General features: G+C 39.4%; 2 protein-coding genes across 2 annotated transcripts in view; one reads left to right on the forward strand and one right to left on the reverse strand.

Moving 5' to 3' along the window:
• The window catches only part of LOC100694250 (LHFPL tetraspan subfamily member 4 protein), a 35,035-nt gene extending 24,465 nt beyond the window's left edge, over positions 1 to 10,570 (forward strand). The window contains exons 3-4 of the mRNA XM_003449110.5: positions 3,843 to 3,859; positions 5,423 to 10,570. Coding sequence (XP_003449158.1) covers positions 3,843 to 3,859; positions 5,423 to 5,476 — 71 coding nt within the window. The 3' untranslated portion in view covers positions 5,477 to 10,570. The remainder of the gene's footprint in view (positions 1 to 3,842; positions 3,860 to 5,422) is intronic.
• Positions 10,571 to 17,044: 6,474 nt separating this feature from the next.
• si:ch211-220i18.4 (SRSF protein kinase 3) lies at positions 17,045 to 26,071 on the reverse strand. Its single transcript, XM_003449109.4, has 12 exons — positions 25,602 to 26,071; positions 24,976 to 25,079; positions 22,176 to 22,284; positions 21,912 to 21,999; positions 21,626 to 21,713; positions 21,346 to 21,452; positions 19,669 to 19,831; positions 19,224 to 19,300; positions 18,293 to 18,400; positions 17,986 to 18,055; positions 17,770 to 17,862; positions 17,045 to 17,659 (listed from the first exon to the last, which is right to left on the reverse strand). Exons 1-12 carry the CDS (start codon positions 25,649 to 25,651, stop codon positions 17,472 to 17,474), a joined length of 1,245 nt encoding a protein of 414 aa, XP_003449157.1. The 5' UTR covers positions 25,652 to 26,071; the 3' UTR covers positions 17,045 to 17,471.
• Between the last annotated feature and the right edge of the window lie 185 nt (positions 26,072 to 26,256).

Genomic DNA, 26,256 nt, shown 5'->3' on the forward strand with positions numbered 1-26,256 from the left:
CTTTAAGAAACAGTCTCCAGGATGGCTACTTAAAGAACATTCAAAGCTCTTTTTAGATGTTGGCTGCCTTTTCTTCCAATCTCAGTCAAGATGATCCCAAACTGCTTCAATAATATGGACATTCGGACTCCAAGCAAGCCAATCCTTGACTAATAATGATTCATTGTGTATCCAGGTATTCTTTTACTGCATTTACTGAATTTAGAAATGTTTACAAATCAATCGTAATCCTGACTTTGAGAAAATAATAATAGTGAATAACTATGGAAATGTCAGAGCTCAGTGCATCAAATCTGGTAGTGCCAACCCTCCACCCAGTATGCTTGCTGCAAGAGAGACTGTTTATAAAAAGATGTGCATAGCCTCTGAAATTGAAGCCAGTGCAAAAGCGTATTAAACTTCCATTTGTTCTAATAGCCAACAGTGGGGGCTCCTATAGTTGTAAACATAAAGCTTACTTCTAGTCTTATTTAACACACCGCCTGCAGACTGTTTTTAAAATTCATTATACCACATTACATGGTGACTCAAAGAAAACTCCACTGCAGATACAAATATTCGTGACTGTTTGATTACATTCACAGGGGGATGATGAATGGGGAAATCAAAGGAATTCGGAATTATAATAAAAGTTTTTAAAATAAATATTAATATTAATAATTATATTATCATATTATGTGATTATAATCACATTAATATAATCATATGTTACGATGTTGGTTCATATAGATATATATATATACATGCATAGGCTATTATCAGTATAGTAAGACAATGTTTGTTCTTTAAATTATAGTCTGATCAGAATAAAATAGATGATGATATAATTTAAGTATCACTCATATGATTAACAACTTGCTTTCAAGTTGGTATTCAGTGCCTTTGTTTTCTTAGTCAGCTTCTACACCAGTAAGTAATTTTCAGTAATTATTCTTAAAAAACAAAACAAAAAATGAATATAGCGATGGCCACAAGCCAGTTATGTACACTACAGTCCATATAGTTAACTTAATAAGATCCTGTTAGGAATAATGGCAGTTTTCTAGCTAACCTGTTAGCCCGTTATGCTAATATTTAAATCTTATTATAAAATGCTGAAAACCCACTGTTTAATTAATTCCTTCAACGGAAGGCAAAAGTAGCTCTCCTAACACTTAAACACAGTGTATCATTGTTACTGTAACTCAAAGCGCAAATTTTCATTTTAAACCATCTGTGATAACTAGTTTTTCAAGTTAAATCAAAAAACGTGATTTATTTCACTGTAATACAGTTATTAGCTGATTTTATCCCATCTTTCTTCACCAGTTGCAACTCTTTAAACCCCATTAGTGTAAAACCTACAGAGAAAAACAAACAGATACATGTAGCGTAGTTCATAAAAGTAAATCAACTCAAAAGGTGAGTTAGGAAAGGCAATTGTTTTTTCTCCAAATCTCATTTTTTAGGCCTTTTTTTTTGTCCATTAACATGAAATTTGTCCTGCTGAAAACTGAGTATACTCCAACCTGACCTAAGTATCTTCAGCCAAATTGCATTCAGTGCTGAATTTAAGAGTGGGAGCAAGTCCTCCAGAGGATTTCTGACAGTTTGCATGATGTTGCATCAGGACAGTCAAATCGCATTGTTTCAGCTGTATGAAAAGAGAGGAAGAGGAGGGAAGGAACAGCAGAAGGCAGAAATGGAGGGGGGAAGAGTAAAAGATACTGTAAAACATTTCATTAAATGTCCTTAAATAAGGTTTAGGTGTTTGATTCAATCCCACACACAGAAAATAGAGCGCAGGTGAGAGACAGACAGAAAGTAGACGATCTGTGACGGTGGATAGTAGACCGAGAGTGTGAGCGACGCAGAGACAGGGAGCACGAGTAAAGGAGTAAAGGAGAGAGGAGGAGGGAGAGGAAGAGACTGAGAGATAAAGAGAGAGAATAGTGACATAAGATGTCTCAGTTCTCTGATGATCTATCTCCATGATGGTTTCCATGGTAACTGGAGATATTCCAGTGTGTGGGCGTGTCTTTCTCTTCTTATCTGATTAACCTCACTGACAGTTTTAGTGATTTTACCCATTTAATGCTTCTAATGGTTCATCAGCAGTGTAAAGTTTCTCTTGTCACGCACATTCTTTCATAAAAGAACAAATGTCCCTGTAGATTATAGCCTGGGAACAGACCATGGGACTCTTTGTTGGCTATACACGTGACAAAATAAAGTGAGCTGTACAACGGGAAAACTGGATCAATAATAAGCCTATTTAAGGGTTATGTTTGCATAGACAGTGCACACTTTGAAAATGATTTACTGGCATAAATATCAGTTACAGTTTGCTTGGGTGTTAGAAGCTTCTCCAGTATCTCCAGGCCTGATAACTTTGAATCTCAATCTTGGTTTAATACAAAGCCTCCGCTGGCTAAATGAAGATGAAAATATTATCGTATGCTGTGAAAAACTATTTGTCCCCTTCCTGGTTTCTTATTATTGTCTGTTTTTTTTTGTTTGTTTGTTTGTTTTACATATTTGTCAAACAAATTTAGTATTAGACAAAGATAACCTGAGTAACTACATCAAAAGTCAAAGCACTACCGTATGAAGTATTTAAATGACAATTTCATTAATTAAAGGGAAAAGCTATCCAAACCTCGTTGTGACCGTATATGGCTGTTCCTCTTTAAAAACCCTTCAATGTAGCTGAATTAAAACAAAGAGTTGGTGCTGCAGAGAGTGGGCCACGGCAATGTGAAAGACTGACTGCCAGAGGTCACATTCCCAGTTCCTGCTGCCAAGTTATAAAGTTTACTTTTTCACGTAGGATCAGGTGGATTTGGATGGTTCTTTTTTTTCCTTAAGTAAAACCATCATTTAAAAACTGCATTTTGTATTTACTCTGGTTATGACTGCTGATGTTCTGAAATATGCAAATAAAAAACTGAAAAGACATCAAGAAGGAGGAATTTTTATAATTGTTTGCCCTGCAGCCTGCACTTCAGTTCGGTGAATTATTGGCTGATTCACTTCTTTTCTCAGAATTCCCTGTTTCTGAGAAACCATTGGAGGCCATCTTGTGGAGAGAGATGGGCTCCTTTATAATCAAACTTGGAATCATAACAATGTAGACCTTGGAGGGGGGGGGGGGGTTAATCTGTATCTGTGTTGTTCATATTTTTTGTTCCCTCTTGAGTAAAGCACTTCGTACCATGTTGTGGTATTCCTGGAGTTAGGGTTAGTAAATAAAGAGAAACTAACTTTTTATTTTCAAGGAAATACAGAATACAGATTTGAGTTACCAAATTCAGAGCTGGATAAAATTCTTAACTTTAAATGAAATAAGCCTCTTGTTTGATCATTAAATCCTATTATCCTTCAACAGAAACTTAACTGCTTATTAAAGTAAGTGAGTAAAGTTACCCAAGAAGCGCTTTTTACACAAAAAGTAGTTGTAAGAGTAAAATGAATAAGAATAAAAGTGCCATAAAGCAGCTTGTTTCAGACAGAGGATGAACTGAGCATCTCCATGCTAACAATCATGCAAAGCTACTTTTGTAGAGTCCAAGAGTAAGTTTAAGTTTTTGTTTTGAAACCTTTAGTGTAAAACCTGCTCAGTTTACTGCATCACAATATCTCAAGTGTTAATATTTAAAGTTTAATAACAGAGAAAATGTGGACATGGCACAGACATTGATAGTAAATGAATGTCCTTCTGTTTGTGCTCTTTTTGCTTGTTTGTAAGTGATGACCTTAGCTTAGCTCATACTTACATAAGCATATTCACTCAATGCACAAATGCACTTTTTCCTGCCCCACTGTGTTTATGCCAACACTATTGTTCTTTTCTGTCCTTGCAGATTTTGCTGTGTCGAGGGTGAGTTGAGTTTCTTTATACATTTAATGTGCATTGTGTCTGCAGAATGTATCTCCTAATAAAGAATTGTCACTCATAATATTCGAGAAAACAGTTCATTTTTTAAAAATTATTTTTATTATTTCACTCTAAATATTTGTTTTTAGTTGATCGAGCAGCAGAGCTTATGTCAGTTCAGGTTTAGGTTAGGTATTCTTAGTTTGAATCATTTAAATATTAAACTCTGTTGGATATTTCTCACAGGAATATTTAAAAAGTTCAGCGCAGTTTCTTTTCGTGGAGGTAGCTGATTCGTAGTCATACATCAGAATCTCCTGATGCTCTTCGCCTTGACAAACTTCAACGTACACACACTGAACCAAACACATTTTTTTCAACAGAAGCCCCAAACCATTTCACTTTGCTTTTACCAGATTAACCAGTAAAAAAGTACTCCCAGTTTATATAGTGTTCATTTTGCGGCCCAGTTTCTAAACAAAAACCTCCCTGCTAACCTTAAACAGAAACGCTGAAATGTTCAAAACGTGCAAAACACAAAGTAGGATTAAATCTAACCTTAAATTGAATCTAATTAGACTTATTTAGCAGATTAGGGCACAGTTGAAACAATCCACTCCTTATTCTCCAAAGAACAAGGAATCATGTGGTTTACAACTCTGTGGGCTTATTCAAAACAGTTTTAAACCAAAGGCAAAGATTCTTAACGGCCTCTGACTCTTTCTTTTTATCAGCTGAACTTAGAGAAGCTCCACGTAAAAATGTGAGACAGGTCCAGGTTTTCCTAGGAATTTAGCAGCAACCATACAGTACACTACTACTGCAATGTAAAGAAATGGTACATTTAGACGCAAATTATTTCATAATAATAATCTTTAGTATTTATTATTATTATTATTATTGATGATGTTTTCTGTAGATATGAATATAGATTTACCACAATAGCCCTAAAACCCCACAGGTCTAGTTTTAGTGTTTCCAAAATTACCTTAAAGGGTTATTTAACCATTTAACGTCTAGTGTATCATATATAATACAGTTTTTTTGCCAGTTTGGGGGACTTCAACATCATCAGTGTGAAAAAATTAAGCAAAAGAAGGTTAAATAAACACTATTTTCACAAAAAAAAATGTGAATTTTTTGGCAATTATTTCATGATTCAGGCTTTAAAGAGTTAAAAAATAAAATAAAATCTTGTAATAATTTTTGCTCAACCCCATATATAATATTATTTTTCAACAAAATTGATGGGCTGTTGCAACAGATGAAAGGTTAAAAGAGAAGCTTTCCACGATGTTGCTCAGTAGTAGTAGTATGCTTTTAGTGCTGCTGAACATTATTGCATTTAATACATCAAGACTCTCAATTTTAACAAGGCTTTGCTTAAAATCCAAACCAACATAAGCCTGAAAAAACTGTAACAGAAAAGTTATTTTCTGCTTTAAGTTTTTTTTTTACACTCCTGCCCACACCGGTAATAACTTTGGTTGATTTCGCCTTTAAATCTCACCTACAGCTTAATTCCTTTTGAGCACAGTAATGAAGCCTCTGTGTTGTTTCCTTCAGATTGAGGTGCGGGACAGAAGAGAGCCACGATACGGAGTGCAGCGTCTTCACTGAGGGCACTGGACAACTTCTCTTTCTCTCTTCTTCTCTTTCTGCTCTTCTCTTCTTCTCTTCTCTTCTCTCGTCTCTCCTCTCCAATGATCAGGATATCACCCAATCTCAATGCAGACACCAAGTGTACAGGATTCTGTAAGATAAAAACAACAACAACAACAACAACAACAACAACAGCAACAGACCACACTGGGATAAACTATATTTTGGAAAAAAAAAATTATACAAGGTTGTACAGTGCATTTAACACTTTCTCAATGAATACCTTTATGATATAAAAAAAAAGATTTACTGTATTTAAAGTCTTGATTTTTTGTGAAAAGTTCAATCCTTAAGATGAAGAACCATAATGCCCATTTATGATTTTATTGTGGTTAATTTGACTTATTGCTATTTACCAATGTTGAGTTTGTGTGTTGTGTCCATTCATAGCTTTCAGAGAGCAGATTCTCAATACTCCTCACACACTGGTAGAGTGGAGACTCGCAATACGGCAGCAAGTCCATTATTAAATATTTAAAACACTTCAACAGGGACTTGTATGGCTCTTCATCTAAGGACTTTCAAATGTGAGAAATTTAAAGGAGTACCCCATTGCAGCTTTACAGAACCTAACATCTCTGGGAGATTCTCTACTGTACATACTTAACGATGTATATAACATTACTGCTGACGACAACAGCCGACAACAAAACCTCATCTGACTCTAATGCATTTGAGTATAGTATTTCTACCCTTGGTTTCAGTGTTCCTTGTGCTGGAAGAGCATCAGAGTATGTGCAAACTCATTGTGTTTCTTTGACTCCTCCCTTCTGAAGATACAGATGGGCTTAAAAATGGATTCCTGAGCTAAATATTCACCAGAGAAGCAGAGCAACGTGAATCAAAGTAATCATGTATGGTCGCTTTGATTTCTTTTTTAATGGCACAGGAAATGAGACACGTCCCCCGCATTAGCATGGCCTCAACAGAAGCCCCTTGTTGTAGTATGTCCCCCTTGAGTATGGTGTACATTTTAAACTGTTTAACTTAACAGCAGCTGTCAATTCAGAGTTAACCTTTTTTCTTTTCTCCTCGCGCTATTTCACGATCCCCTTCTCCAGTGTGCAGTTTACTCCAGTTTATGGCTCCAGCATACAGTGATGAGTTTACTCTACAGATGTCTTAAGGCTGCATGAATATGACTGTAGGACTGCTGGCCCCATGTGGTGCAATGTTAAAAAGGTGATGTCACTTATATGCCTCTTTTAATAAACAACACTGTTTTGTAGTAGCCATAGGACCGATAGGAGGGTCTCAATCCCAGCAAAAAAAATAAACAAATGAATAAAAGAAAAAGACTTTAAAGAGTACTAAAACACTTCAGACCATTAAGTCTTAACAGGGCTGTTAGACAGCAAAAACTACTGACACACGGTGTCCTACCATTTAATTCTTCCACCCGTGCTAGATTTAAAACTCTTGTCATTCTGGGAAGGGCTGCATCCAGGATTTTCGTAGTAGAGAGCTTAAGATTAAAATCCCACCAAGGCACTTCCTGTTCTTCCATAAAATATTTGCCAAATTCAAACATAACACATGTTTGTCCAATGCATCTGAGAAAATATGGAGAGCTTATCTTATGAGGGAAAAAATCATCTACAGTTAAATCTTACATTAATGTGGCAGCAACAATTTAAAACTGGCAAGAAAATCATCAAGATTTCTTAAATAATTCTAATAAATCGTAATTCTGCTTAGCAAAAACAGCCAATGTGGCTTTTTTGAAAAACAAATATTGATATTTAAGCATATGTAGGTCAGATGTTGCCTTTGCCCTGTTCTCTGAAGTACAGTGATGACTGCTTGAGACAGTAGGTCACGTTTATAAGATGAAAGCTCCAGTTTTTTTTCTTTTGTGAATGCTGTGCCCTCTGTAATAATGGCCCTCACGCAAGAACCTTTTATAGTAGAGTCCCTGTGGTCTCTAAGAAGAATCTCTGCAGATCCCTGTGGGCAAGACAAGCAAACTAATACCATGTTTGTGAATTTAAAAACAAGATGTGTGTTCAATCTGCTGTCTATAAATGATTCTTGTAATGGCCCTTTGAGAACAGTCGTATTGGGATCAGCATATTAGTTACAATGTTACAATGATCACTATTCCGAGCTCCACTGTCCAAAAAGAAAGTATTATCCATGTAACATTGTTACCGTGACGTGTCACCAACCCCACCCTGATTTTGTCCCTCCAACAGACTAACTTGATGTAGCACTAGACACGTAAGTGTCATTGGTCGTTATCCATGCTGACACATGTATGACAGTGATCATTGCTACACCAGCAACTTAAAAACTATCATGTGTATAGCGATGAATCCTTTGGCAATTTTTGTGATAACCGGGGAAGTCTGTAGTCTCCTGATTTTAAAGACATGAATCTGTTTCATCTGCAAGAGCATTCAGTACTCGGGTTTGAGCTCTGTGACTCACAACTGTACCCGTGTGCGCTGTTATAACTTCCACAAGCTATAGCCAATTGATTTGTCTGCATCAGTGACACCGATTGTCATGATACCAGCGACAAGTGGGATTCTAGTGTGACAAGCTGCAGTTGCGACGAATGATAAAGCAAGCTGCTGTAATCCAAGGCACCGTGGGGCTCTTATCCCTCTCAGAGCAGCACTTGAGGCTGACATACTGTAAATGAACCTCGTAAAGCCTGGCTCAAGTCAAGACAAGAATAGAATTAGCTCTGCACATGGGTAATTGTTTCAGATGAGATATTGGCACGCTTTGCCCTTTTAAGATCATAATGTAAACCCTACGAAGTAACTGATTCTATTTGAGGGAGCAATTCATCCACCACGAGGTGATCCACACCAGGCCAAAGTACAGCCTAGTGAGGGGAACATTATACTGCATTATAGGTAATTAGAATTCATGTTGTGCTCTGTTAGGGATGCAGTGCTAACACAATCACTGTGGACCAGTAAAAGAATGCGATTCAAAAATCAGACTATGCCATTACAGCTAAGAATTTTAATTAACCTATCACACTTGTGGAATGGGTTACGGGAAGATGCCCAATATGGGTTTGAGATCAGCTCAATAGGTTATCCTGGGTATGTTATCACTATATAATGAGCAGATAGCTAGACTGTACAGTGTTTTTGTTAGAATGGTAGCTAGCTAACTCTCAGGAAGCTGTGTACATAGTACTGTATTAAAGGCTCAAGTGGAAACGATCAAACACAAGCAAGTCAAATATGCGATTAAAGTCTTTTCATTGATGCACTTATGATGAGGTCAAAGTTTAAATGACGCATTGCTCAGCTGCATCCCTCGTTAGTAGAGTTTAGAGTAGAATAGTACCGATTTTCCAAGCTGGGCCTTTAAGACAATATGACAACAGCCCTTATGCTGATTCTAATGATGCTGTCCATGCAGGCTCTGCACAGACCCTTTGGCCTATATCGATCACCCACCCGGGCTAGAAGTGCCGGGCCCTCATTCAAGAAACGGTTCTTTCACTTTAACCATGAAGTAACTGTATGAGAAAAAGAAAAAAAAATACAAATGATTGAAAGAGACCTCATTCATTTGGTATAGCAAAACATATGTGTTTGCTTTTTATATGTGTGTGATCATTTGAGAGAAACAGAATGCTTTTTTTTGTATCTAAAGTTTGCATAAAGCAGACAGTAATGTCTCTCATGCAGTATATATTGGGATTTAAATATCTCCTATAGTGTGCATCTCTCATTTGGGAATACTTTCACAGGCCCAGGATGTATGTAACGACAAATCTACATAAAGAAAAAGAGCACGGGAAAAAAAAAAAAGCCCTGAGGCCTAAATGGTCGAGTCAGGCTACCAAGCATCATTACCTGCGTGATCAATGGTCTGGTCTCTTCTCCGGGTACTCTGTTCCTGAGAACTTGACGACGAACTGAAAATATACCTTAACAAGGAACTGACAATACCTTAACCCTGATGAGCACATATTTGTACCACTTCAGGTGCCTCTAAGAACTCTTGATTTAATTCAGATGTGGTGCAGAACCAGCAAAACAAGTAGTGACACTGTAGTTTTTTCTACTGAAGACTACATACTCAGACTGAGCTCTGACGTTAGGTGGGTTTTATTGCAGATTTGAGATCAATTCAGTTTCAAGTCAAAGAATTATAGCTAAAATAATAATGGCTAGTTTTCCCCATTATTTACCTTGTTTTGGGGAAACATTTTGATATTTAAAATTTGTTTCTTTTTTTTGTTTGGTTGGTTTTTTCCAGTGTGCGATTGGACTGAATTCACCTCAGTCTTCGATTACATCATCTAAAGATATGAAAAAGAATGAAAAGCTAATAAAAGAGTCAATGAGAAGTCATTTCCAATCTCTGGCCACAAACGAAAGCTTTGTGGACTTTGTAAATGCCATTGATATGTCAATGATTTCATCATCTTTTTATCATGTAACATCATGTATAAAGACATCGTGTTTGGGGGTGGGATGGGACGGGGGCAAAGATGAGTAATGTCCAGTGACTTATGTTATGATAATAGTTCTGTTTACTCCTGAAATGCAGATGTTGCCAAAATACCATCAATGATCATGTGTTACCATGAAAATGAAAAAAAAAGAGAATCACTTGATTTTCGTTTTGTATAACAAAAGAATGATATACTGATATTTGTCAAGTATTTCTGAAGAGATCTTTGTTTTATGTGTTAACTACAGACTCTTTCCTTTCTGTTATGCTTTACTTTCAGTGTATTTCAGTATGATGTATGATGATTGTTGTTTGGTCACATCAGGCTTAACATCTCAGACTCAGTTTCGTGTTACTAACGGACGCTTGTTGAAATTTCAACACCCAAACATGTACAAAAATCTGTTTATAGGGTTGCTTGATGGTGGCCAAGTGGGCAGACTGTGAAAGAGGCTTGTTGCTTTCTTGGATTATGATGACATGCTGATTTTGATTTAAAAAATTATAATGTTGAATGAATTCCTATTTGTGAATAGTATTCCAACTCACCATGATGACAATTTCTGTTATTGAAACACATTTTGAGAAGGTCGAATAAAAATATTTTACATTCAAAAAATACTGTCCCGGCTGGATCAGTGGACTGTTTTTTAGCATGCGGATGTAAAGCAAAGCGGTAAACGCTGTTCTTGCGCGTACAGCCTCACACACCTCCCAGACAGAGTCCTGAGGCCTAGATCCATCACTGTGCATAAAGTTCTGGCTGAAATAGGACTATTTATGTAATTAACAGCCACACACTAGTGCACCCGACTCTGCTGTAGTGTTCAGGGTGAGTCACACAACCAATAATATCACACGGAGCCACTGCACACAGATGCACACGAAGAGGGTGGCATAGCCCGAGACTGCCTGTGACTGGAGAACCCACAACCTGTCACAGTAAGTACCTGTAATTCATCAGTGGCTTCCTTCTCTGTGTGGTCTGCTTTTAGCAGCTACCACATTGGTCACCCACAGTGTTATGTATTGAATTCTGTGCTGAATGTGTATGCACCCTTGGATACTGCATGGCTCGATCCACTACAATACAGTAATAGAAACCTCAAATGTTTCACTGGCATATAGGATTGCTTAGGTGACTTTTTCAAGAAGATTATTCTCCTATGCTGTATAATCTTATAGTCAATATATATGTGCAGGTGACAAAAGACAAACTAATGTAATGTATCTAAGCAAGTTTTTGAACTTCACCATGTCCTGATAAGCTTCAGTCACACAGGCCTAAAGATTGACTTCCTGACAACATCTAGTTGCTAGGGAGAAATGGGATACACTTTACAATTAAGCTCATGACTAAGGTCATAATTCGCCTGTAATTAAATTAAATTTCCCTGCAAATACCTTGAGTTAGGTAGAAAAATAGGATTACAAGTCTGGTTATACTTTAAGTAAATTTAAGAAGTCTGTAAATAATTTTAACTAATGTGCAAGTAATTTATGTCGTGTATGAGTAATTCTAAGCATTCCATAGCTTAGAAACAGGTAGACACAAATTGTTCTGTAAGTAATTTTAAGTTAGTTAGTGAGTCAGTGTTTTGCAGACAAAGTTCAGCTGATTCTGGCAGCCTGCTAAAGACCAAAGGAATTGCAAGGTTTTCCCTTCCTCGTTGTGCCTAGTTTCACCTGATGACATAAGGAACTTTCTCCAACCACTCACCAACCAGCCATGGAATTGTTTTTGAGTTCATATGGGTTTAGAAGTGGTGACAAAAGCCATGGCACCACACCATTCAACGACACCTGTGTGTCACTGAATGGTGTGGTGCCATGTGCAGTATACATACACACACACACACACACACACACACACACACACATATATATATATATATATGTATATAGTACGTATTTTAGGCATTTACAGCTGGAACAGGAGAAAGTAATGAAGAGTGACATGCATCAAAGATGTCAGCCAGACACTGTGTAGAGACAGTGCAGTTCATGGGTGTCATGTTATTCTGTAGGCCATCGAGGTGTCCCATTCTGTGACCCCGAGGTTGCAATTTGAAATGATGGAGAGCTGGAATACAGATGTTCCTGGAATCATTTTCAGTAATCTTTAGCTCTTTCACATTGTATCAATAAAGACACAGCTAATACAGAGGAATCTCTGAAACTAAGTGGTTGATTCGGATGTTGGAAGATTTGTATTGCAGCTAATAGAAAAATTAATATGGCTGTGATCATGTGTTATTTGGATGTCTGTGTGGTCTTTCTGCCAAGGCTTTGCTTCTGACAGCAGCCTGTGGACTTACCACAGTCCAGATGCAAATACTTCTTCACATACTAGAATCCAACCTACCACAGTCAGCCCCACTTATGCTCAATCTGCCGACCTCAACCTACCACACAGTCTGATGGCACGCCAGACACATAAGGAAAAATTATGTCATTCTGAGATCAATGGTTATGTTTCTGCCAAACAATCAGCCATCATGTGCTGTGCATACTGCAGCAAACTGCTCCAAGTTGTTCTAACATTTACTGATCCAATAGTAAATGTACATATAAAGACAACTTATCAATATTTAACTATTACAGGAGGATTTAATGCATTGCTTTAAGAAATTATAATAATATTTAATAATTATTATTGAATGAATTATAACTATAAAAACATAAATATAAAGGTATTTAATTGTTTTTTTTAACAAATCTAATTCGACAGTTATAATTATACAACTGCAAGAAGCCAAGAAACATCAATTAAACCCCCTTAAAGAAATCTGTCCATTACTGTTGTTTTTCAGAAGAGGTCTAAATGCCTTAACCATTTTCCTGACTTCTATCACGTTATTATACATTACCAGAAAAGAAAAGTAGTAATAATAAGAAGCCCAACAGCAATAGTCCAACATAGCTTACACACTCAGTTGTCCTAGTTTGAAATCTTCAATTCTGCACCACCACAAAAATTGACTGACTGTGATTGGCATAGTTCCTGTGGTACCTGCTTTGTGCATGCCACCACCAAGTGAAACAGAGTTCTTGGTTATTTCATGTGTACTTACTGAATCGTGCTAACTATGTAGATATCATAGTGATATCTACAGGGAAGAAAATAAGAGGACCAAACTGCAACCATGCAAAAACTACAGCGCAAAAACATTCAGAGTCAAGAAGACATTGGATATGATGGACACAGTAATCAAGAAATGACAGAAGAAACAGGGCAAGGATGTGGGACAGGTTTATGAGTGGGCGGGAAAGACCAGGAGATCAGGGTTTACTGCAGAGCCAGTGTGTGTGGGAGAGATCGGACTAACAGCGCTGGGCAGGAAAAAAACAACAAGAACAGAAATCATGACACACAATGACAAATCTGAGCAGCTAAGGTTTGGCTGATCACATATTTCATGTTTGCCTTCCTATTGTGATGTAGTAGCTTCCTAAAACTTATTGCAATGTTGTCAGTTTTACACATCTTTGGGCATAAACAAAAATATTGGACGTAGTTAAACCTACAGCAGCTGCCATGAAGCTCCTGGCACACAGTTTTGTGCTGATGTTAATGCCGGATGAGGTTTGAAACTCTGCAGTTATGGAGTCGGCAGCGCGTTGGAGACTTTTATGTAATACTGTGTGCCTCAGCGCTCTGTGAACCCGCTCTGTAACTGTACGTGGTCTGACATTTTGTAGCTGTGTTGCTGTGGTTCCTAAACACTTCTGCTTTGTAATAACACCACTTGCAGTTTATCGTGGAATATCTAGGGGGGAAGAAATTTTCACCAGCTGATGCAACAGTGTCATCTCATTGCAGTACATCTGGCTAATTGAATGGCACTGGATGAAGAGTGGTGCAGGGGTATTTCAAGAGCTTTTTTAATAGAAATCACCCAGAACTGTCTCCAGTGAAGCAGATAAATTGGTTAGAGGGAGGTTGAGCCCTTGTTTACTTCTTCTAAACATTTGTCAGTATAAAACATAGCTAAAAGCACTGTGCTATCTGTCCAAAAGGATCAAACTGAATTATGGAGACAGCAAATACAGCTGGATGTGGGTATTTTATACAGAAACAAATTACGTGCAGGTTCACAGAGATCAAAAGCTTATCCCAGCACCCAGCAATGAACATTGTTATTACCCTGAAGTCCGTCCAAAACCAACATTTTTCTGACTTGGTACTTTTTTGCAAATATCTTTGCAGGACAAATAGGTCATGGTGAAGGTTAAAGAAATTATGGTTTTGGCAAATTATTTATGGTTCAGGTTTTATGGGAATAAGGCACAACAAAAAAGCTGGATGTGGTTAGAGAAGTGGTTAAAGTTAAACATAACACTTTAATTATACATCTGTGGCAGGACTGAATCTATCCTACATGGAATTTAAACAATAAACAATAGTATGTCTATCAGCTAAGCTGACCTCCAATCTCTACAGTGTATTCAACGCTGGCTATGGACACCAACGAAGATCGACTGTATAATCCAAAATTCATTGGATCCCGCCAACACCTACAGCAGGGTTAACATCTCCATTTCACCCTATTGTGGTGTCTCACCAGGCCACAGCTCTCAGAGTGTTCCGGTGTGACTAAAGGGGTTTATGTGGAAGCTAGCAGTGGCGCCCTAGGACACCACAAGTTCTTTCTAGTCCCTTGATGTTGTAGTTTGTTTTGTTTTGCCTTCTGTCAGAGCGTGGTGTGTTGACTGGCTATTGGCCCGAGGCTGCCAGGAAGGAAGGAACTCGCCACAAGCTGTCCTGTGGTTGGTCAAACATCAAGCCATATCCATCTGTGTGTGTGTGTCAAATGAACACGGGGGATATGACTGTGTTTCTCTGTTGGTCCATTTTCTGACATGACACTCACATATGTGAATTTTCTGATCCTTGCCTTAAATGTTTAAGGGGTCTTTCCCCCAGACATCACACAGCTTAAGTTATATGTGACATACATTTCTGGCAATACTGCAGTCTTTACATCACGCTATGTGAACAGCAGCATATGTAAACAATCAAAAGAAGGGGAAAAACGTCCTGTACAAACAATCTGGGGCTAAAAACTCATCATATGGTACTGGCCAGACCTTGGATCCCCAGACGAAATGCAATTTTTGAAGTCACAAGCTTTTTAAAATGTTTCAGAATGCATTTTTCTCATTATTTGTCCCTTCACACAAGGGGCAACGTCAGCACAAACAGCTGTTTTCTTTTTAATGGTATCAGCAGGGGGGGTTTTCACTATTCAGCACCTCCGTGTATCAGGAGGAAATGAATAAATGATGAATTGAAATAAATGGTAAACGGGCAGGTTAGGAATGTTTCAGGACCACCGCTGAGCTGATCAACTGTCACGTCAAAACACCGGCCCGTACTTTCACCCATGCAGGCTTAACGCAGCAGCTGATGGCCAAAGGTAATATTTAGGGACGCATGGTTACACAGCCAAACTCTAAACACTCAAACTCTGAAACAAAAGTTGGACGATGGAAAGAAACCAGGAGACCACAAGATGCTCTTCTTTTCTCTCTCACTCTGTGTCTCCAGTAGACTTGTGAGACTATAAATATTAGCCAGCATCAACACGGCCACCACAGGGACTTCACTGGACTCCACCAGACAGTCACACGAGATTTAAACGAGTGAAAGTGGCAGTTTAAAACAGGTAATTCTCTTGATAAATTTCACAATGTCACATCCAATAAATGATAGCTACTCTTCAGTGCTGGTGTTTGCCTTGTGCGTGTCCCTCATCCTTCTGTTGAGCGATGGACGCTCAGAAGCCTCAGTCTACCACAAAAAAGGTAAGAACCACTTCTGTTCCTCCACTGTTCAAGATAATGTATTCACATTACCCTGCCCAGCTCAGGGGCTGCTACTTTCCACATTAATCAACACTTGTGATTTATGGAAGCTGTGGCTGTTAAACCAACACAAACTGGCTGACCGCAAACTCTCTGTCCTTTATAATCCTGACCTTGCATTCATTCCCCTGGGAGCGCTTCACAGTGCATCAGTTCGTTCTTATTGATCCCTTTCTCAAGGTGACAGACAAACCCCATGAGGATAGCTACCCGCAGCCTGCAGAAACGCTGGGGAAACTCGCTGTGGATGCCAGATTTAGCCATTAATGTGCCTGACCCCTTGCAGCGGGCCTTTATGTGTTCTGCCCAGAGGACGGACATTTATAGCCTTTGCAAAGTTATGATGTCCTGGGGAAAAAAGTGCATTTTTACCCAGCAGTTTCATACCTGCTCACCTAAAGACAAGAGCTTAGAAATGTAAAGTCAGATGAGATAGATCTGACAGCGTGGCTCTCATTTTTTTCGCAGGCATCTGCTCCTCCAAAGACAAGAACTACAAAGCAGGAGATTCTTTCCGGAGAGGTTGCGACAAGTGCTTCTGTCACGCACTTGGTTTCTACTGCTTTGCGTGAGTAGATTGTTTTTTCCAGTTCAGCTCATTTCAGGCCACTGATTTATTAAAATGATTGTAGCCTCATGAAAGCACCTCTCTCTTCCCTGCTTCTCCTTTGCAGCCCAATGAAACCCACCTCGTGGCCCAAGAAGTGTCGCCGGATTAGGACAGAGTGTGGTTACACGGTCGTTTATAAAGAAAAGCCACTGGTGGAGTGTCGAGCCTACAGTTGGATAGGATGAAACACTACAGGAGAACTCACATGAAAACATCAAATATGTAAATTACATACACTCTTAAAACTTTGTGCAGTCCTAACACGAGAGTCCTGGTCAGTGCAACTTTGCTGATGTTACTGTGTTTAGTTTTCATGTGGACAAGTCAGATTATTATTTGATGCCTGTGGTTACGGGGAATAAGGTCAAGTTGTTAAAATGTGTGGCTTTCTGTGCCTTTTTTTCCTGTGCTCTCCTTGACAATAATCCAACACTCTGGTTTAGCATGATCTTTTCCAGTTATTCCGCTCAACATGAGTGTATTTCAATGACGATCTCTTTCTCTGATCTGGGATTTTCACCCTACAGAGCTTTGCAACAGATTGCATATAACCTTTGACCATCCCCCAGGTCTGTGTAACCCATGTAAAACAAACAACAACAAAAAATAGTCTTGACTTGGATTCGCACTCCTTCTAACGTCACTTTATTCTTTAAAGTGCTTCACTTTACTGTACAAAACTTAAACTAACAGAGCACATGCACTGTAAAAGATCAACAAATGATTACAGTTTCAGTCATTCTCAGATAGAAAATCATATTCAAAATTACTAAAGAATAAAACTCCACCCTTGGTTGCAGATTGAGAACTTCACACTGGTTAGCAGTGCCAGAGCTGAGCTTCTCAGGGTTGATCAAAAAATCGCAAGGAAGTTGAAAAAGCTCAATGTCGGGCTCTTATAGCAAAGTTCAAATTCTTCTTTTTTCAGTGTTGTATAAGAAGCCCATCAGATGCTGTGAAGACGCAAAGATGCCCTGAAATCAACAAAGTCTAGCAGCAACTTAAAGCATCTGACTATAAGGGCTGCAGAGGCCTAACAAGAAGCTAACAGGAAGTCAACCAAGGGTGGCGAAGACACTGTGCAGCAGTGGCCCTCTTCTCTGGGTGATAATTCAACATGGAAAGTAGGAAGTCAGAGAACCCAGAGGCCTCCTCCAACAGGAAGTGGTATTTCTCCACCAAAACCTCATAGAGGCTCCAGAACCTCAGCGGACCGACACGACGCAGGTCACCTGGATGAAAGCCATAAACTGTTACAACTGACGAGCAGCTCACTGGCAGCAATAACTCCATATTAACAAAGGAGGAAAGACTTCATCTGGAAGTGAAGGCAGACGCTCACCTCTGCAGCTGAAGTACTCGGCAGAGTATTTACCCGACAAGGCAACAGCGGCTGGGATTTTGCCAAGCAGCTCCATTATCTGGCCAATATGATCTAAGGTGGATAAACACATACAAGCATGGCACAGAATGCATTAGTATCCTAATTACAATGAAAGCACGATGTAATCTCACTTAATCCCGTGTCAGTGCTCGTCACACAGCCATCTGAACACACCTTCCTCCAGGGAAATGGACTCACTGGCTCTGGGCTCAAACAGTGAGTCTCCAGTGACCAACTCAAAGGCCTGAGAGAATTCAGGAGAACATTTAGAGGTGACGCACAGAATAAGTCAGAATGCACAGATAGCTTTTTATCAGAAAGGTTTCACTATAGGTTATTTAGCTACAGGGTAGCATAGCTTTAGCTATGAAGTGTGCAAAATTACTTTAATTCCTATTTGATGGAATGCTATATAAACATAACATTATGGCATTAAATATTCCAAAGTGTGAACATCACATTAGTTTGGTTTGTCTCTCACCATGCATGCGACACTCCAGATGTCAGCAGGTGGGCCGTACTCAGATCCCAGCAAAACCTCTAGTGAGCGATACTGTCGGGTCTGGATCTCCTCACAGAAATGTTTGTACTGGTGATGACAGACAAGGTTTTAAAGGTGATTTGGTGTGTGTGCGCGTGTGCATGTGTCAGAGACAGAGAAAGATCGATTCCTCTTTATTCCTTTTCTCGTTGTTTTATTTTCTTTGTCACTTGTGTTCTACAGTGTGGCTTCTCAGCAGAGTTGAAGCATCATGTTTAAACATCTTGCAATAAACTAAATGGTAAATGGACTGGTTCTTATATAGCGCTTTTTCTACTCATCTGAGCACTCAAAGCGCTTCACACAACTTGTGCATTCACCCATTCACACCCATTCGCACAAGCACATCTTTCTAGCTAACATTCACACACATTCATACTCCGATGGATGCATCGGAGAGCAATTTGGGGTTAGTATCTTGCCCAAGGATATTTGGTATGTAGACTAGGGGAAGCCAGGAATCGAACCACCAACCTTCCGATCAGTGGATGATCTGCTCTACCACCTGAGCTACAGCCCTTTGCCCTTTTCTTCCAAATCTGGCTCGAGTTCTTACTTTGAGTGTGGAGGTACAATACAAAATCTCACTTTCTCTTTGCTTTGGAGGATTTATAGTGCTTTTTAAGGGAACCACTTCAATACTTTAGCTATTAAGATAATTAAATGTGATCAATAGTTTTGTCCACTTGGAGGCAGCAGAGAGCATTTTGGAACAGAATGTTGACATTTAATATTGTCGCCTTTCAGGCTGATGTTGCAAACTTCTGATGACAAAAATATAAAGTGGCTGACCCTTTATACAATTTAATAATACACTAATAAAATATGTTAAACCAAAAGTTTTATAAGTGTAGCAAGTGTAAATACTAACCACCCAGCAGGAGCTCCCCAAGTCAGCAATCTTCACTGCAATTTCCTTTAAGCTGTACGGGTTTACCTGCCTCCATTCTGAGAGAAAAAAAAACAAAACATTATTATTAATAATAATAATAATAATAATGAATTTGGATTTCTAAGAAAAACATTTTATATTAAAATTAAATAGTACACAGCTGTTTTTGTCCAGCTCTAATAGCTGGGGTGGCATGGTTCATGTATTTGCTTGATTTCATGTTGAATTAGTTTCATTATTTTTTTTCTAGCACAAAAACAAACACCACAAATACTGAAGCAAATATTTATTTATGTATTTACAGCTGCATGGTTGCCTATACGGCCCATCAGAAATAAAAATATCTGGCGTTGAACCTTTTTATTACTGAAACTCTTAAACACTCTCAAGCATCTGTAGCAATGAAGGACAAAATAAAACGTGCCTGGTGAACTGGCTTCCTTCCCAGTCTGTATCGAGGAGGAGCTGCTGCCACCTGCTGGTGCTTTGTGGGACTGCTCTTCCAGACACACAAGGATGTTTTCTGGCTTGATGTCTGTGTGGATGATTTTACACTGAGAGTGAAGGTAGTCCAGGCCCTGCAGGACCTACGGAAAAATACACAGATCTGATGTTGTTTCCTTTCCTTTCCTGCTCCTTTCCTAGGGGGATTAATGTTATAAATGACTAAAATATAGCCAGAAAGATTAGCCTGGAATAGCATAGCACTAATACAGGAAAGTGAGGGGAAGCTTGCATGGCTCTGTGTGAAGTTTCTACCTACCAACACCTACAAGTTTAATAACAAGATGTATCACATTTGATCTGTTTTTGATAGTCCGATACAGTTTTTTAGTCTCATACTACTGGATGTCTCTTCCTGTTAAAAGGGAGTTCTTCATCTCCACTGTCAAGGCAAGTTTATTTATATAGCACATTACCAACAGTCCATGCTGCACAAAGTGCTTAACAATGTAAAATGCCACTAAAGTAAATAAAATGCACAACAGTGATGCAGTATAATATAGAAGAGAAAATATAAAATAAATCAATCAATAAATAAAATCAATAAAAGTCAATAAAAACAACAAAAACAACAACAAAAGCCATTAAAACCAAAATGTTTAGGTCAACATGTGTTAAAAGCCAGACCATAAAAATGTGTCTTCAGTAACAATTTTAAAAGTTCAAGCGTTTGTGCAGATCTAATATTAAGAGGTAGAGAAAGACTCACGGTTCTTTCTGGAGCATAAATAAATAGGAGCTCAGACAGGAAAGAAGAGAATCAGCTGTTTAGTAATTTAAAAAGAAAAAGTGTTAAATTGGATCCTGTAAGGAACAGGAAGTGTGTTTATTAAACACAGGATGTTTTTATTAATGAAGTTGCCAAAAATCACAACTTCTCTTTTGTTTTCATTTACTTTTAAAAAATGTAAGGACATCCACTGTTTAACGTCATCAAGGCAAAGTAATAATAGCTGAAGTGAGTGAGTCCCTACATTTAAAGGCAGATAGATCTGCAAGTCATCTGTAAAACAGTGAAATGAAAGGTTGTACTATGAGAAAATAGACCCCAGTGGCAAACAAGACTACAGTGCAAACAAGGCAGGGCCCTAAATAGAGCCTTGAGGTACACCATAATTATGAGAGGCTATTTTGGAGCTGTGGGGGCCCATGTTGCTATAAAAAGCCCTTCCAGATAAGTAGGACTGAAACCACTGAAGAGCAGACCCTTTTAGGCCAGCACATGATTCCAGCCGTGATAGCAGGATATCATGGTCAACGTGTCAAAGGCTGCTGTCGGGTCCAACAACAAGAGGGCAGGGCTGCCAGAAACCAGAGTTAAAAGAATATCATTAAAAACCCTTAAACATGCTGTCTCAGTGCTGTGTAGTGATTTAAAACCAGATTGAAACTTTTAGAGATCTCATTAAGATCAAGGTCGGTAACTGTTTGTTCAGAAATGATTACCCCAAATTTCCCCAAATGGGAAACTGTACAAAAACTTATTGGTTAGAAAATTATCCCACAAATTTTGAACAAAGAGGTGCAGTTTAAATTAAACACACCTTGTATGAACTTGATTTCTGGTGCCTGAGTTTTCCGGTCTGCTTTGTCTTACCTGGATAAGTATTTGTTTGACCCAAGGCTGCAACAGTCCTGGATTCCCAAAGCAGAGCTGCAAGCTCCTCAGGTCAGGCCCCAGCAGCTCCAGCACCAGGCAAATGTCTAACCACCATACATTAAGGTCAGTTTCCCAAACCACTTTGCTGCAAAAACTACATCCACTACAACATGTTCACATTTTAATACTTTGATATTGACTGTTTCAATGATGTAATGGAACAGCTCAAAGGATTCTGGAATATGCACCCAAGAAATCCCATCTCCAAAAAGGATACGTACCCCATTGACCCCAACCAGCATAAACTCATCTAGCAGTCGAACAATCGTTTGGCCAAAAGGGTGACGGCCCACAGAACCACTGGCCTGTTGAAAAAGAGGAGACAATAGGATGAAAACAGAGGAAGAAGAGCAAGAAGAGTTGTTGTTTTTTTAAAGAGGGAGGGGATGATTTGTCCTTTACTAAAAGATTGGCAGAGAGTGATGCTCCAAAGATATGACAGAGAAAAATATGTGACAGACAGAGCGCTTAGAGAGGAGATACACAAGCATATGGTCACTAACACATCGCAGGAGAGCCAGTTCATCCTCTCCGGCCTGGGTAAAGCCAGCCCCACTCTTCAACACCTTCACAGCAACACGCCGATCAAGCCTGCCAACACAGACACCAGCTCAGATCTGCATACTGGTTACTGGACAAAGTAAAAGACTCAAACTAAATATTTGTTTAATCCAGTTTTTATTATATTATTATATGATGCCTAATAAGATAAAATGTCTCCACTGCTTCCACCCTGATCATATAACACAGTCTTAAAATGAACCTACTTGAGGTCCTGGCAGAGCCATACAGTGGAGAAATAACCCCAGCCGAGTTTGGACACCACCTGGTATCTTCTGTTGAAGGTGTCCCCTATCTGGATGGGGTGGTACCCACCTGGGGGGGATAAGAGTAGAATGACATGAATGAACAAAGTCCCATTTCTAGTTGAACTGCTTATATGGTTGAATTTATTCTAAGTTTCAGTGATTAGGCACCTCTCTGTATGACCTGCCATCTGAAACCTTGTTATCATTCGCTAAGCATTTTCCATCTGCTGTTTAGAGAGCTTTCAAAGACGACTAAAAATATAGCCGCTAAAGCCATTTCTGGCATTACAACTTCCTATAAGCTATAACATGTCTGTTAGTGAGTAATACATTCAGATCTGCTAGTGGGACAAAGAAAAATGGCGAGGCATACGCCTATATCGCTTCTCTTTCAGCATGCATGACACACAGTCGTTGGACATTGTCAGGACTCTTGAAACCGAATTTCTGCGTCTATTAAATTTAAGCATGAGATACACCAGCCTATGATTTATTACTGTGTCAGGCACCGGTGGTATCACATACGCAGCAGAGGATATATGAGGTACACACAAAGACTTGCACAGCTGGCAGGTAAGAAGCGAAGACCAAGGTCAGACCGGCAAATTGGCAACTAGATACTGCGCATTAAAGCAACGCATAATGAGACAGGCACACAGGCTTAGTGCAGCTATGAGGCTTATGAGAAGCCACTCTTTGGATTCACACAAGCAAAAATATGCATGAATTCTTATGATCGTCTTTGACTTTTTTATCCCTCAAAAGCCAAATAGGAGTAACCCTCAAAGCTGTTTTCTGAGCTAAGCAGTTTCTGTCATAATTCAGGCTGCTAATAGAATAAAATGACTGTGTTTACATCAGAAGTTAGCAAGAGTGGTCTCTACCTATGTAGCTACCCTTGGAAAAGCCCAGAAACTATTCTAATGTCTGTCAAACCAGATCTTTATTGTGTCAGAATTTGTCAATAAGGGTACAGTGGAGATCGTCTAATGTTGTCTTTATGGGGGAAAAGGCTCACCTTAGGGATGAAACTTAAATAAATGTTCACATTATAGTCAACTCACAATACAGTAGGTGTGTAATCTTATATTCTCAGTCTTTGTGGTTTGCTCTTCTTATACATAGGCTGTCTAGTTCTAATTGTGTCTGAAGATGCCTTCTTCTTGACCTGTAAAAAGTTGAGCCCAAAGTCAAAATCTCCTTTTCAAACTGCTGCATTTCAGTAAATGGAGCCTGAAACATTAAATCTACAAGAAGCACTCCAAGAGCACAAACCTCCACCAAGGCAGCTCTCTCTCCTGGCAGTTTTAAAGCAATAGTGTTTTTTGTTGTTGTATATATTCACTTTTCATCATCTTGGTGGATAAAAGGCAAACTTTAACGGATTGTTAACATGACCCCAATATACACCCCTACAAACCTTTTGAGTTATTGTGTTTGCAGCATTTTCATGCGTGTCGCCCTACCAAAACAAAACTTCCTTGATGGAGGTAATTATAGCCGTGACCTTATAAAGATGCAGTGAATATTGGCAAATACAGTTCCGGCAACTTCCTGATCTGAAAATCAAAGCCAATGCTAAACACACTCTAATGTTCGCTTGAGGCCGACCCCAAAAGCAAGTCAATCATAGCAAACCTTCATGTTAAAATGTTCAACTGAACAACATTAAAATGTAGGTTTACTAATACAAAAATGGTTCTTGCGGCCTACCAAGTCTTACCTACACTGCATGAGCTTCAGTTAGTTAGACTTTAGTCTTTTATTAGTCTGTTTCTTAGCACTAATTCACATTTATCTGTCTCTATATTGCACCCATATGGTTTATGACTGAAGCTTATTGTAGCAAGCTAACAACTGCTAACATTGAGACATCAAACTGAGGAGACCATAATCAAAGGGTTAGGTCTCAGGCACTATAGCCATCTTTTATATGCATATATCTTCTATGAATGGGCAATGGAGTGAAGAGAAATATGCAAGAAGACCTCAGCTACTTTGGCAAAAGGCCAAATTGTGATGGATTGGTGACTTGGTCAAAGTATCTGTAAAAGGGCAACTACTGAAGTGAACTGGACTACTGAAGTCACTGTTTCTTTTATATAATGTGGACAGAGGGGTTGATAGAGAGGAAGAGTTTGATAAACATGACAGATTATTCAGGGGTTGACAAAGGCTCTCAAGACATCACCTTGAGATGTCTCAGAGTGCACTACATGATGGTGGCACAATGGAGAGTACATGATATCAGGCGTGTGTTTAATATGCAAGCAGGTAATATATGTAGTGAATCTGACAAAGCTAAAAGGAGACTTTACTCTGTCCGGTATCAGACATGTTAAGATTTCTATCAAACAGCTCGGTGTGCAGTTTTCCATTTCATATTCACAGACTCATCCAAGCTTGTTTCCACCATCTTTAGAACAAACCAGAATCTGTTAACTGTTTCCTTTTTAAAGCTGTCCAATCCACCGCCCAAGCGTTCCTCTCCTCGTACTTGGACAACTCTTCTGGCAAAAATCCGAAAACTATTTGTAAACTGTAGCAGCGAAGCTCAATGTCTCAAAATGATGCTGCCAACAGGAACTTAGCTTGCAACAGCGGCTCATTCTCATAAACACTGCATCATTTCCAGCTGGAGCGGGCTCTGAATAACAGAGTCAGCATGTTGAAAGAATCTTTAATTACATCCTGGTACAAGCTGCTTTGAGGGCTTTGAGAGGCTCGGGATAAAAGTTAGGATACATGTGTGAGTTACCATAACAGTATTCTCGGGAGTCCTCGGAGACCTGACTGTCCTTGGGATCCAGCTGCTCGTAGCATCCAAGAGCTTTGAAACTGTTAGACATGCCACCCTCACTCCTGCAAACACACACAAACCCAGAAATTCAAACAGTGTATTCATATGCGTGTCAGTTTCTGTGAGCTGAACTACTTTTGGAGATTCCCACAGACTCAGCCTGCCGTGGAGGTTTGCCCCACTGCCCAGCTGAGAGTGGACAAGCAGCACCGGAAGTTGCACTATTTCTGACTCAGCTGTAACTCATTTAGGAGCATCTCCGTGCAACCTGATAACACTGCACGCCAGCTGCTCCCAATACACAGATGGCCCGAGGAGTTGGAGTCACGTCATGTCTGGAAATACTGATCACAGGTCTGTTTTCAGCAGAGGGACATATACAGTAGAGTTTTAAGAGCTGGACGCGAACAAATGTGAAAGATTTGGGGGCAAACGTTAAATAATTATTGATAATGTCCAAAAAAAGCATTTAGGAGCTGAGTTGCGTTTTCTTGAGGTCACACAAGAATGCAAGGCTGCATAAAAACATGAAAGAAGATACAAAATAATAATAATGATACTAATGCAGAAAGTTTTATACTCACACACGATGCTGTTCAGCCTCTGTATGAGGCAGGCAGGGGCTCCTCTGCATGGTGCGGTTCAGCAGATGTTGCCAGTACCTTAAAATTTCAGATTTTTTGGCATAAAGTGAGAAGAGAGGTAGGCGCAGGAGAAAAGCAAGTAGCCCTGATTACAGTAGCTGCACTTGAATCTAGTTAAGCAGCTGAGAGGTGGAGGTGTTGGAGGTAGAAGGGGTTGTGGTGGGGGTCTGCTTGGTCTCTCAGGAGGCTGGGATCAGCAGTCAGCAGGGTCTAAACATGGAAATCCCCCCGCAGGCTCTCGGCTCACAGTCTGTCAGGTTTTCACCTGCTCTCCTGCAGGACTTGCATCTTTCAGTCACCAGCCTCAGATTAAACTCTCTCTCTCTGTTCCTCGATGTCTCGTGCACGCTGGGAAAGCTATAAAAGAGCAGGCGCCCCTAAAAGATGAGCCGAACATCACACAAGGCCGAAGAGAGTGAGGGAAGAGAGGGAATGACAGCTGCTACAGGGATCACAGACTGCTAAACCTGCCTGCAGCACATTCTTAAGGATTAAAATAAAGTCGTTAGAACAGAGGTCGGCTGAAAGTCCCATTTTTTAAAAACAGATTGCAGTTTAAAGCGCTCTCTGCATGAGGATTTTACATTCAGATGAG

This window comes from Oreochromis niloticus, linkage group LG20 (genome assembly GCF_001858045.2).
Source record: "Oreochromis niloticus isolate F11D_XX linkage group LG20, O_niloticus_UMD_NMBU, whole genome shotgun sequence".
NCBI classification, from domain to species: Eukaryota; Metazoa; Chordata; class Actinopteri; order Cichliformes; family Cichlidae; genus Oreochromis; species Oreochromis niloticus.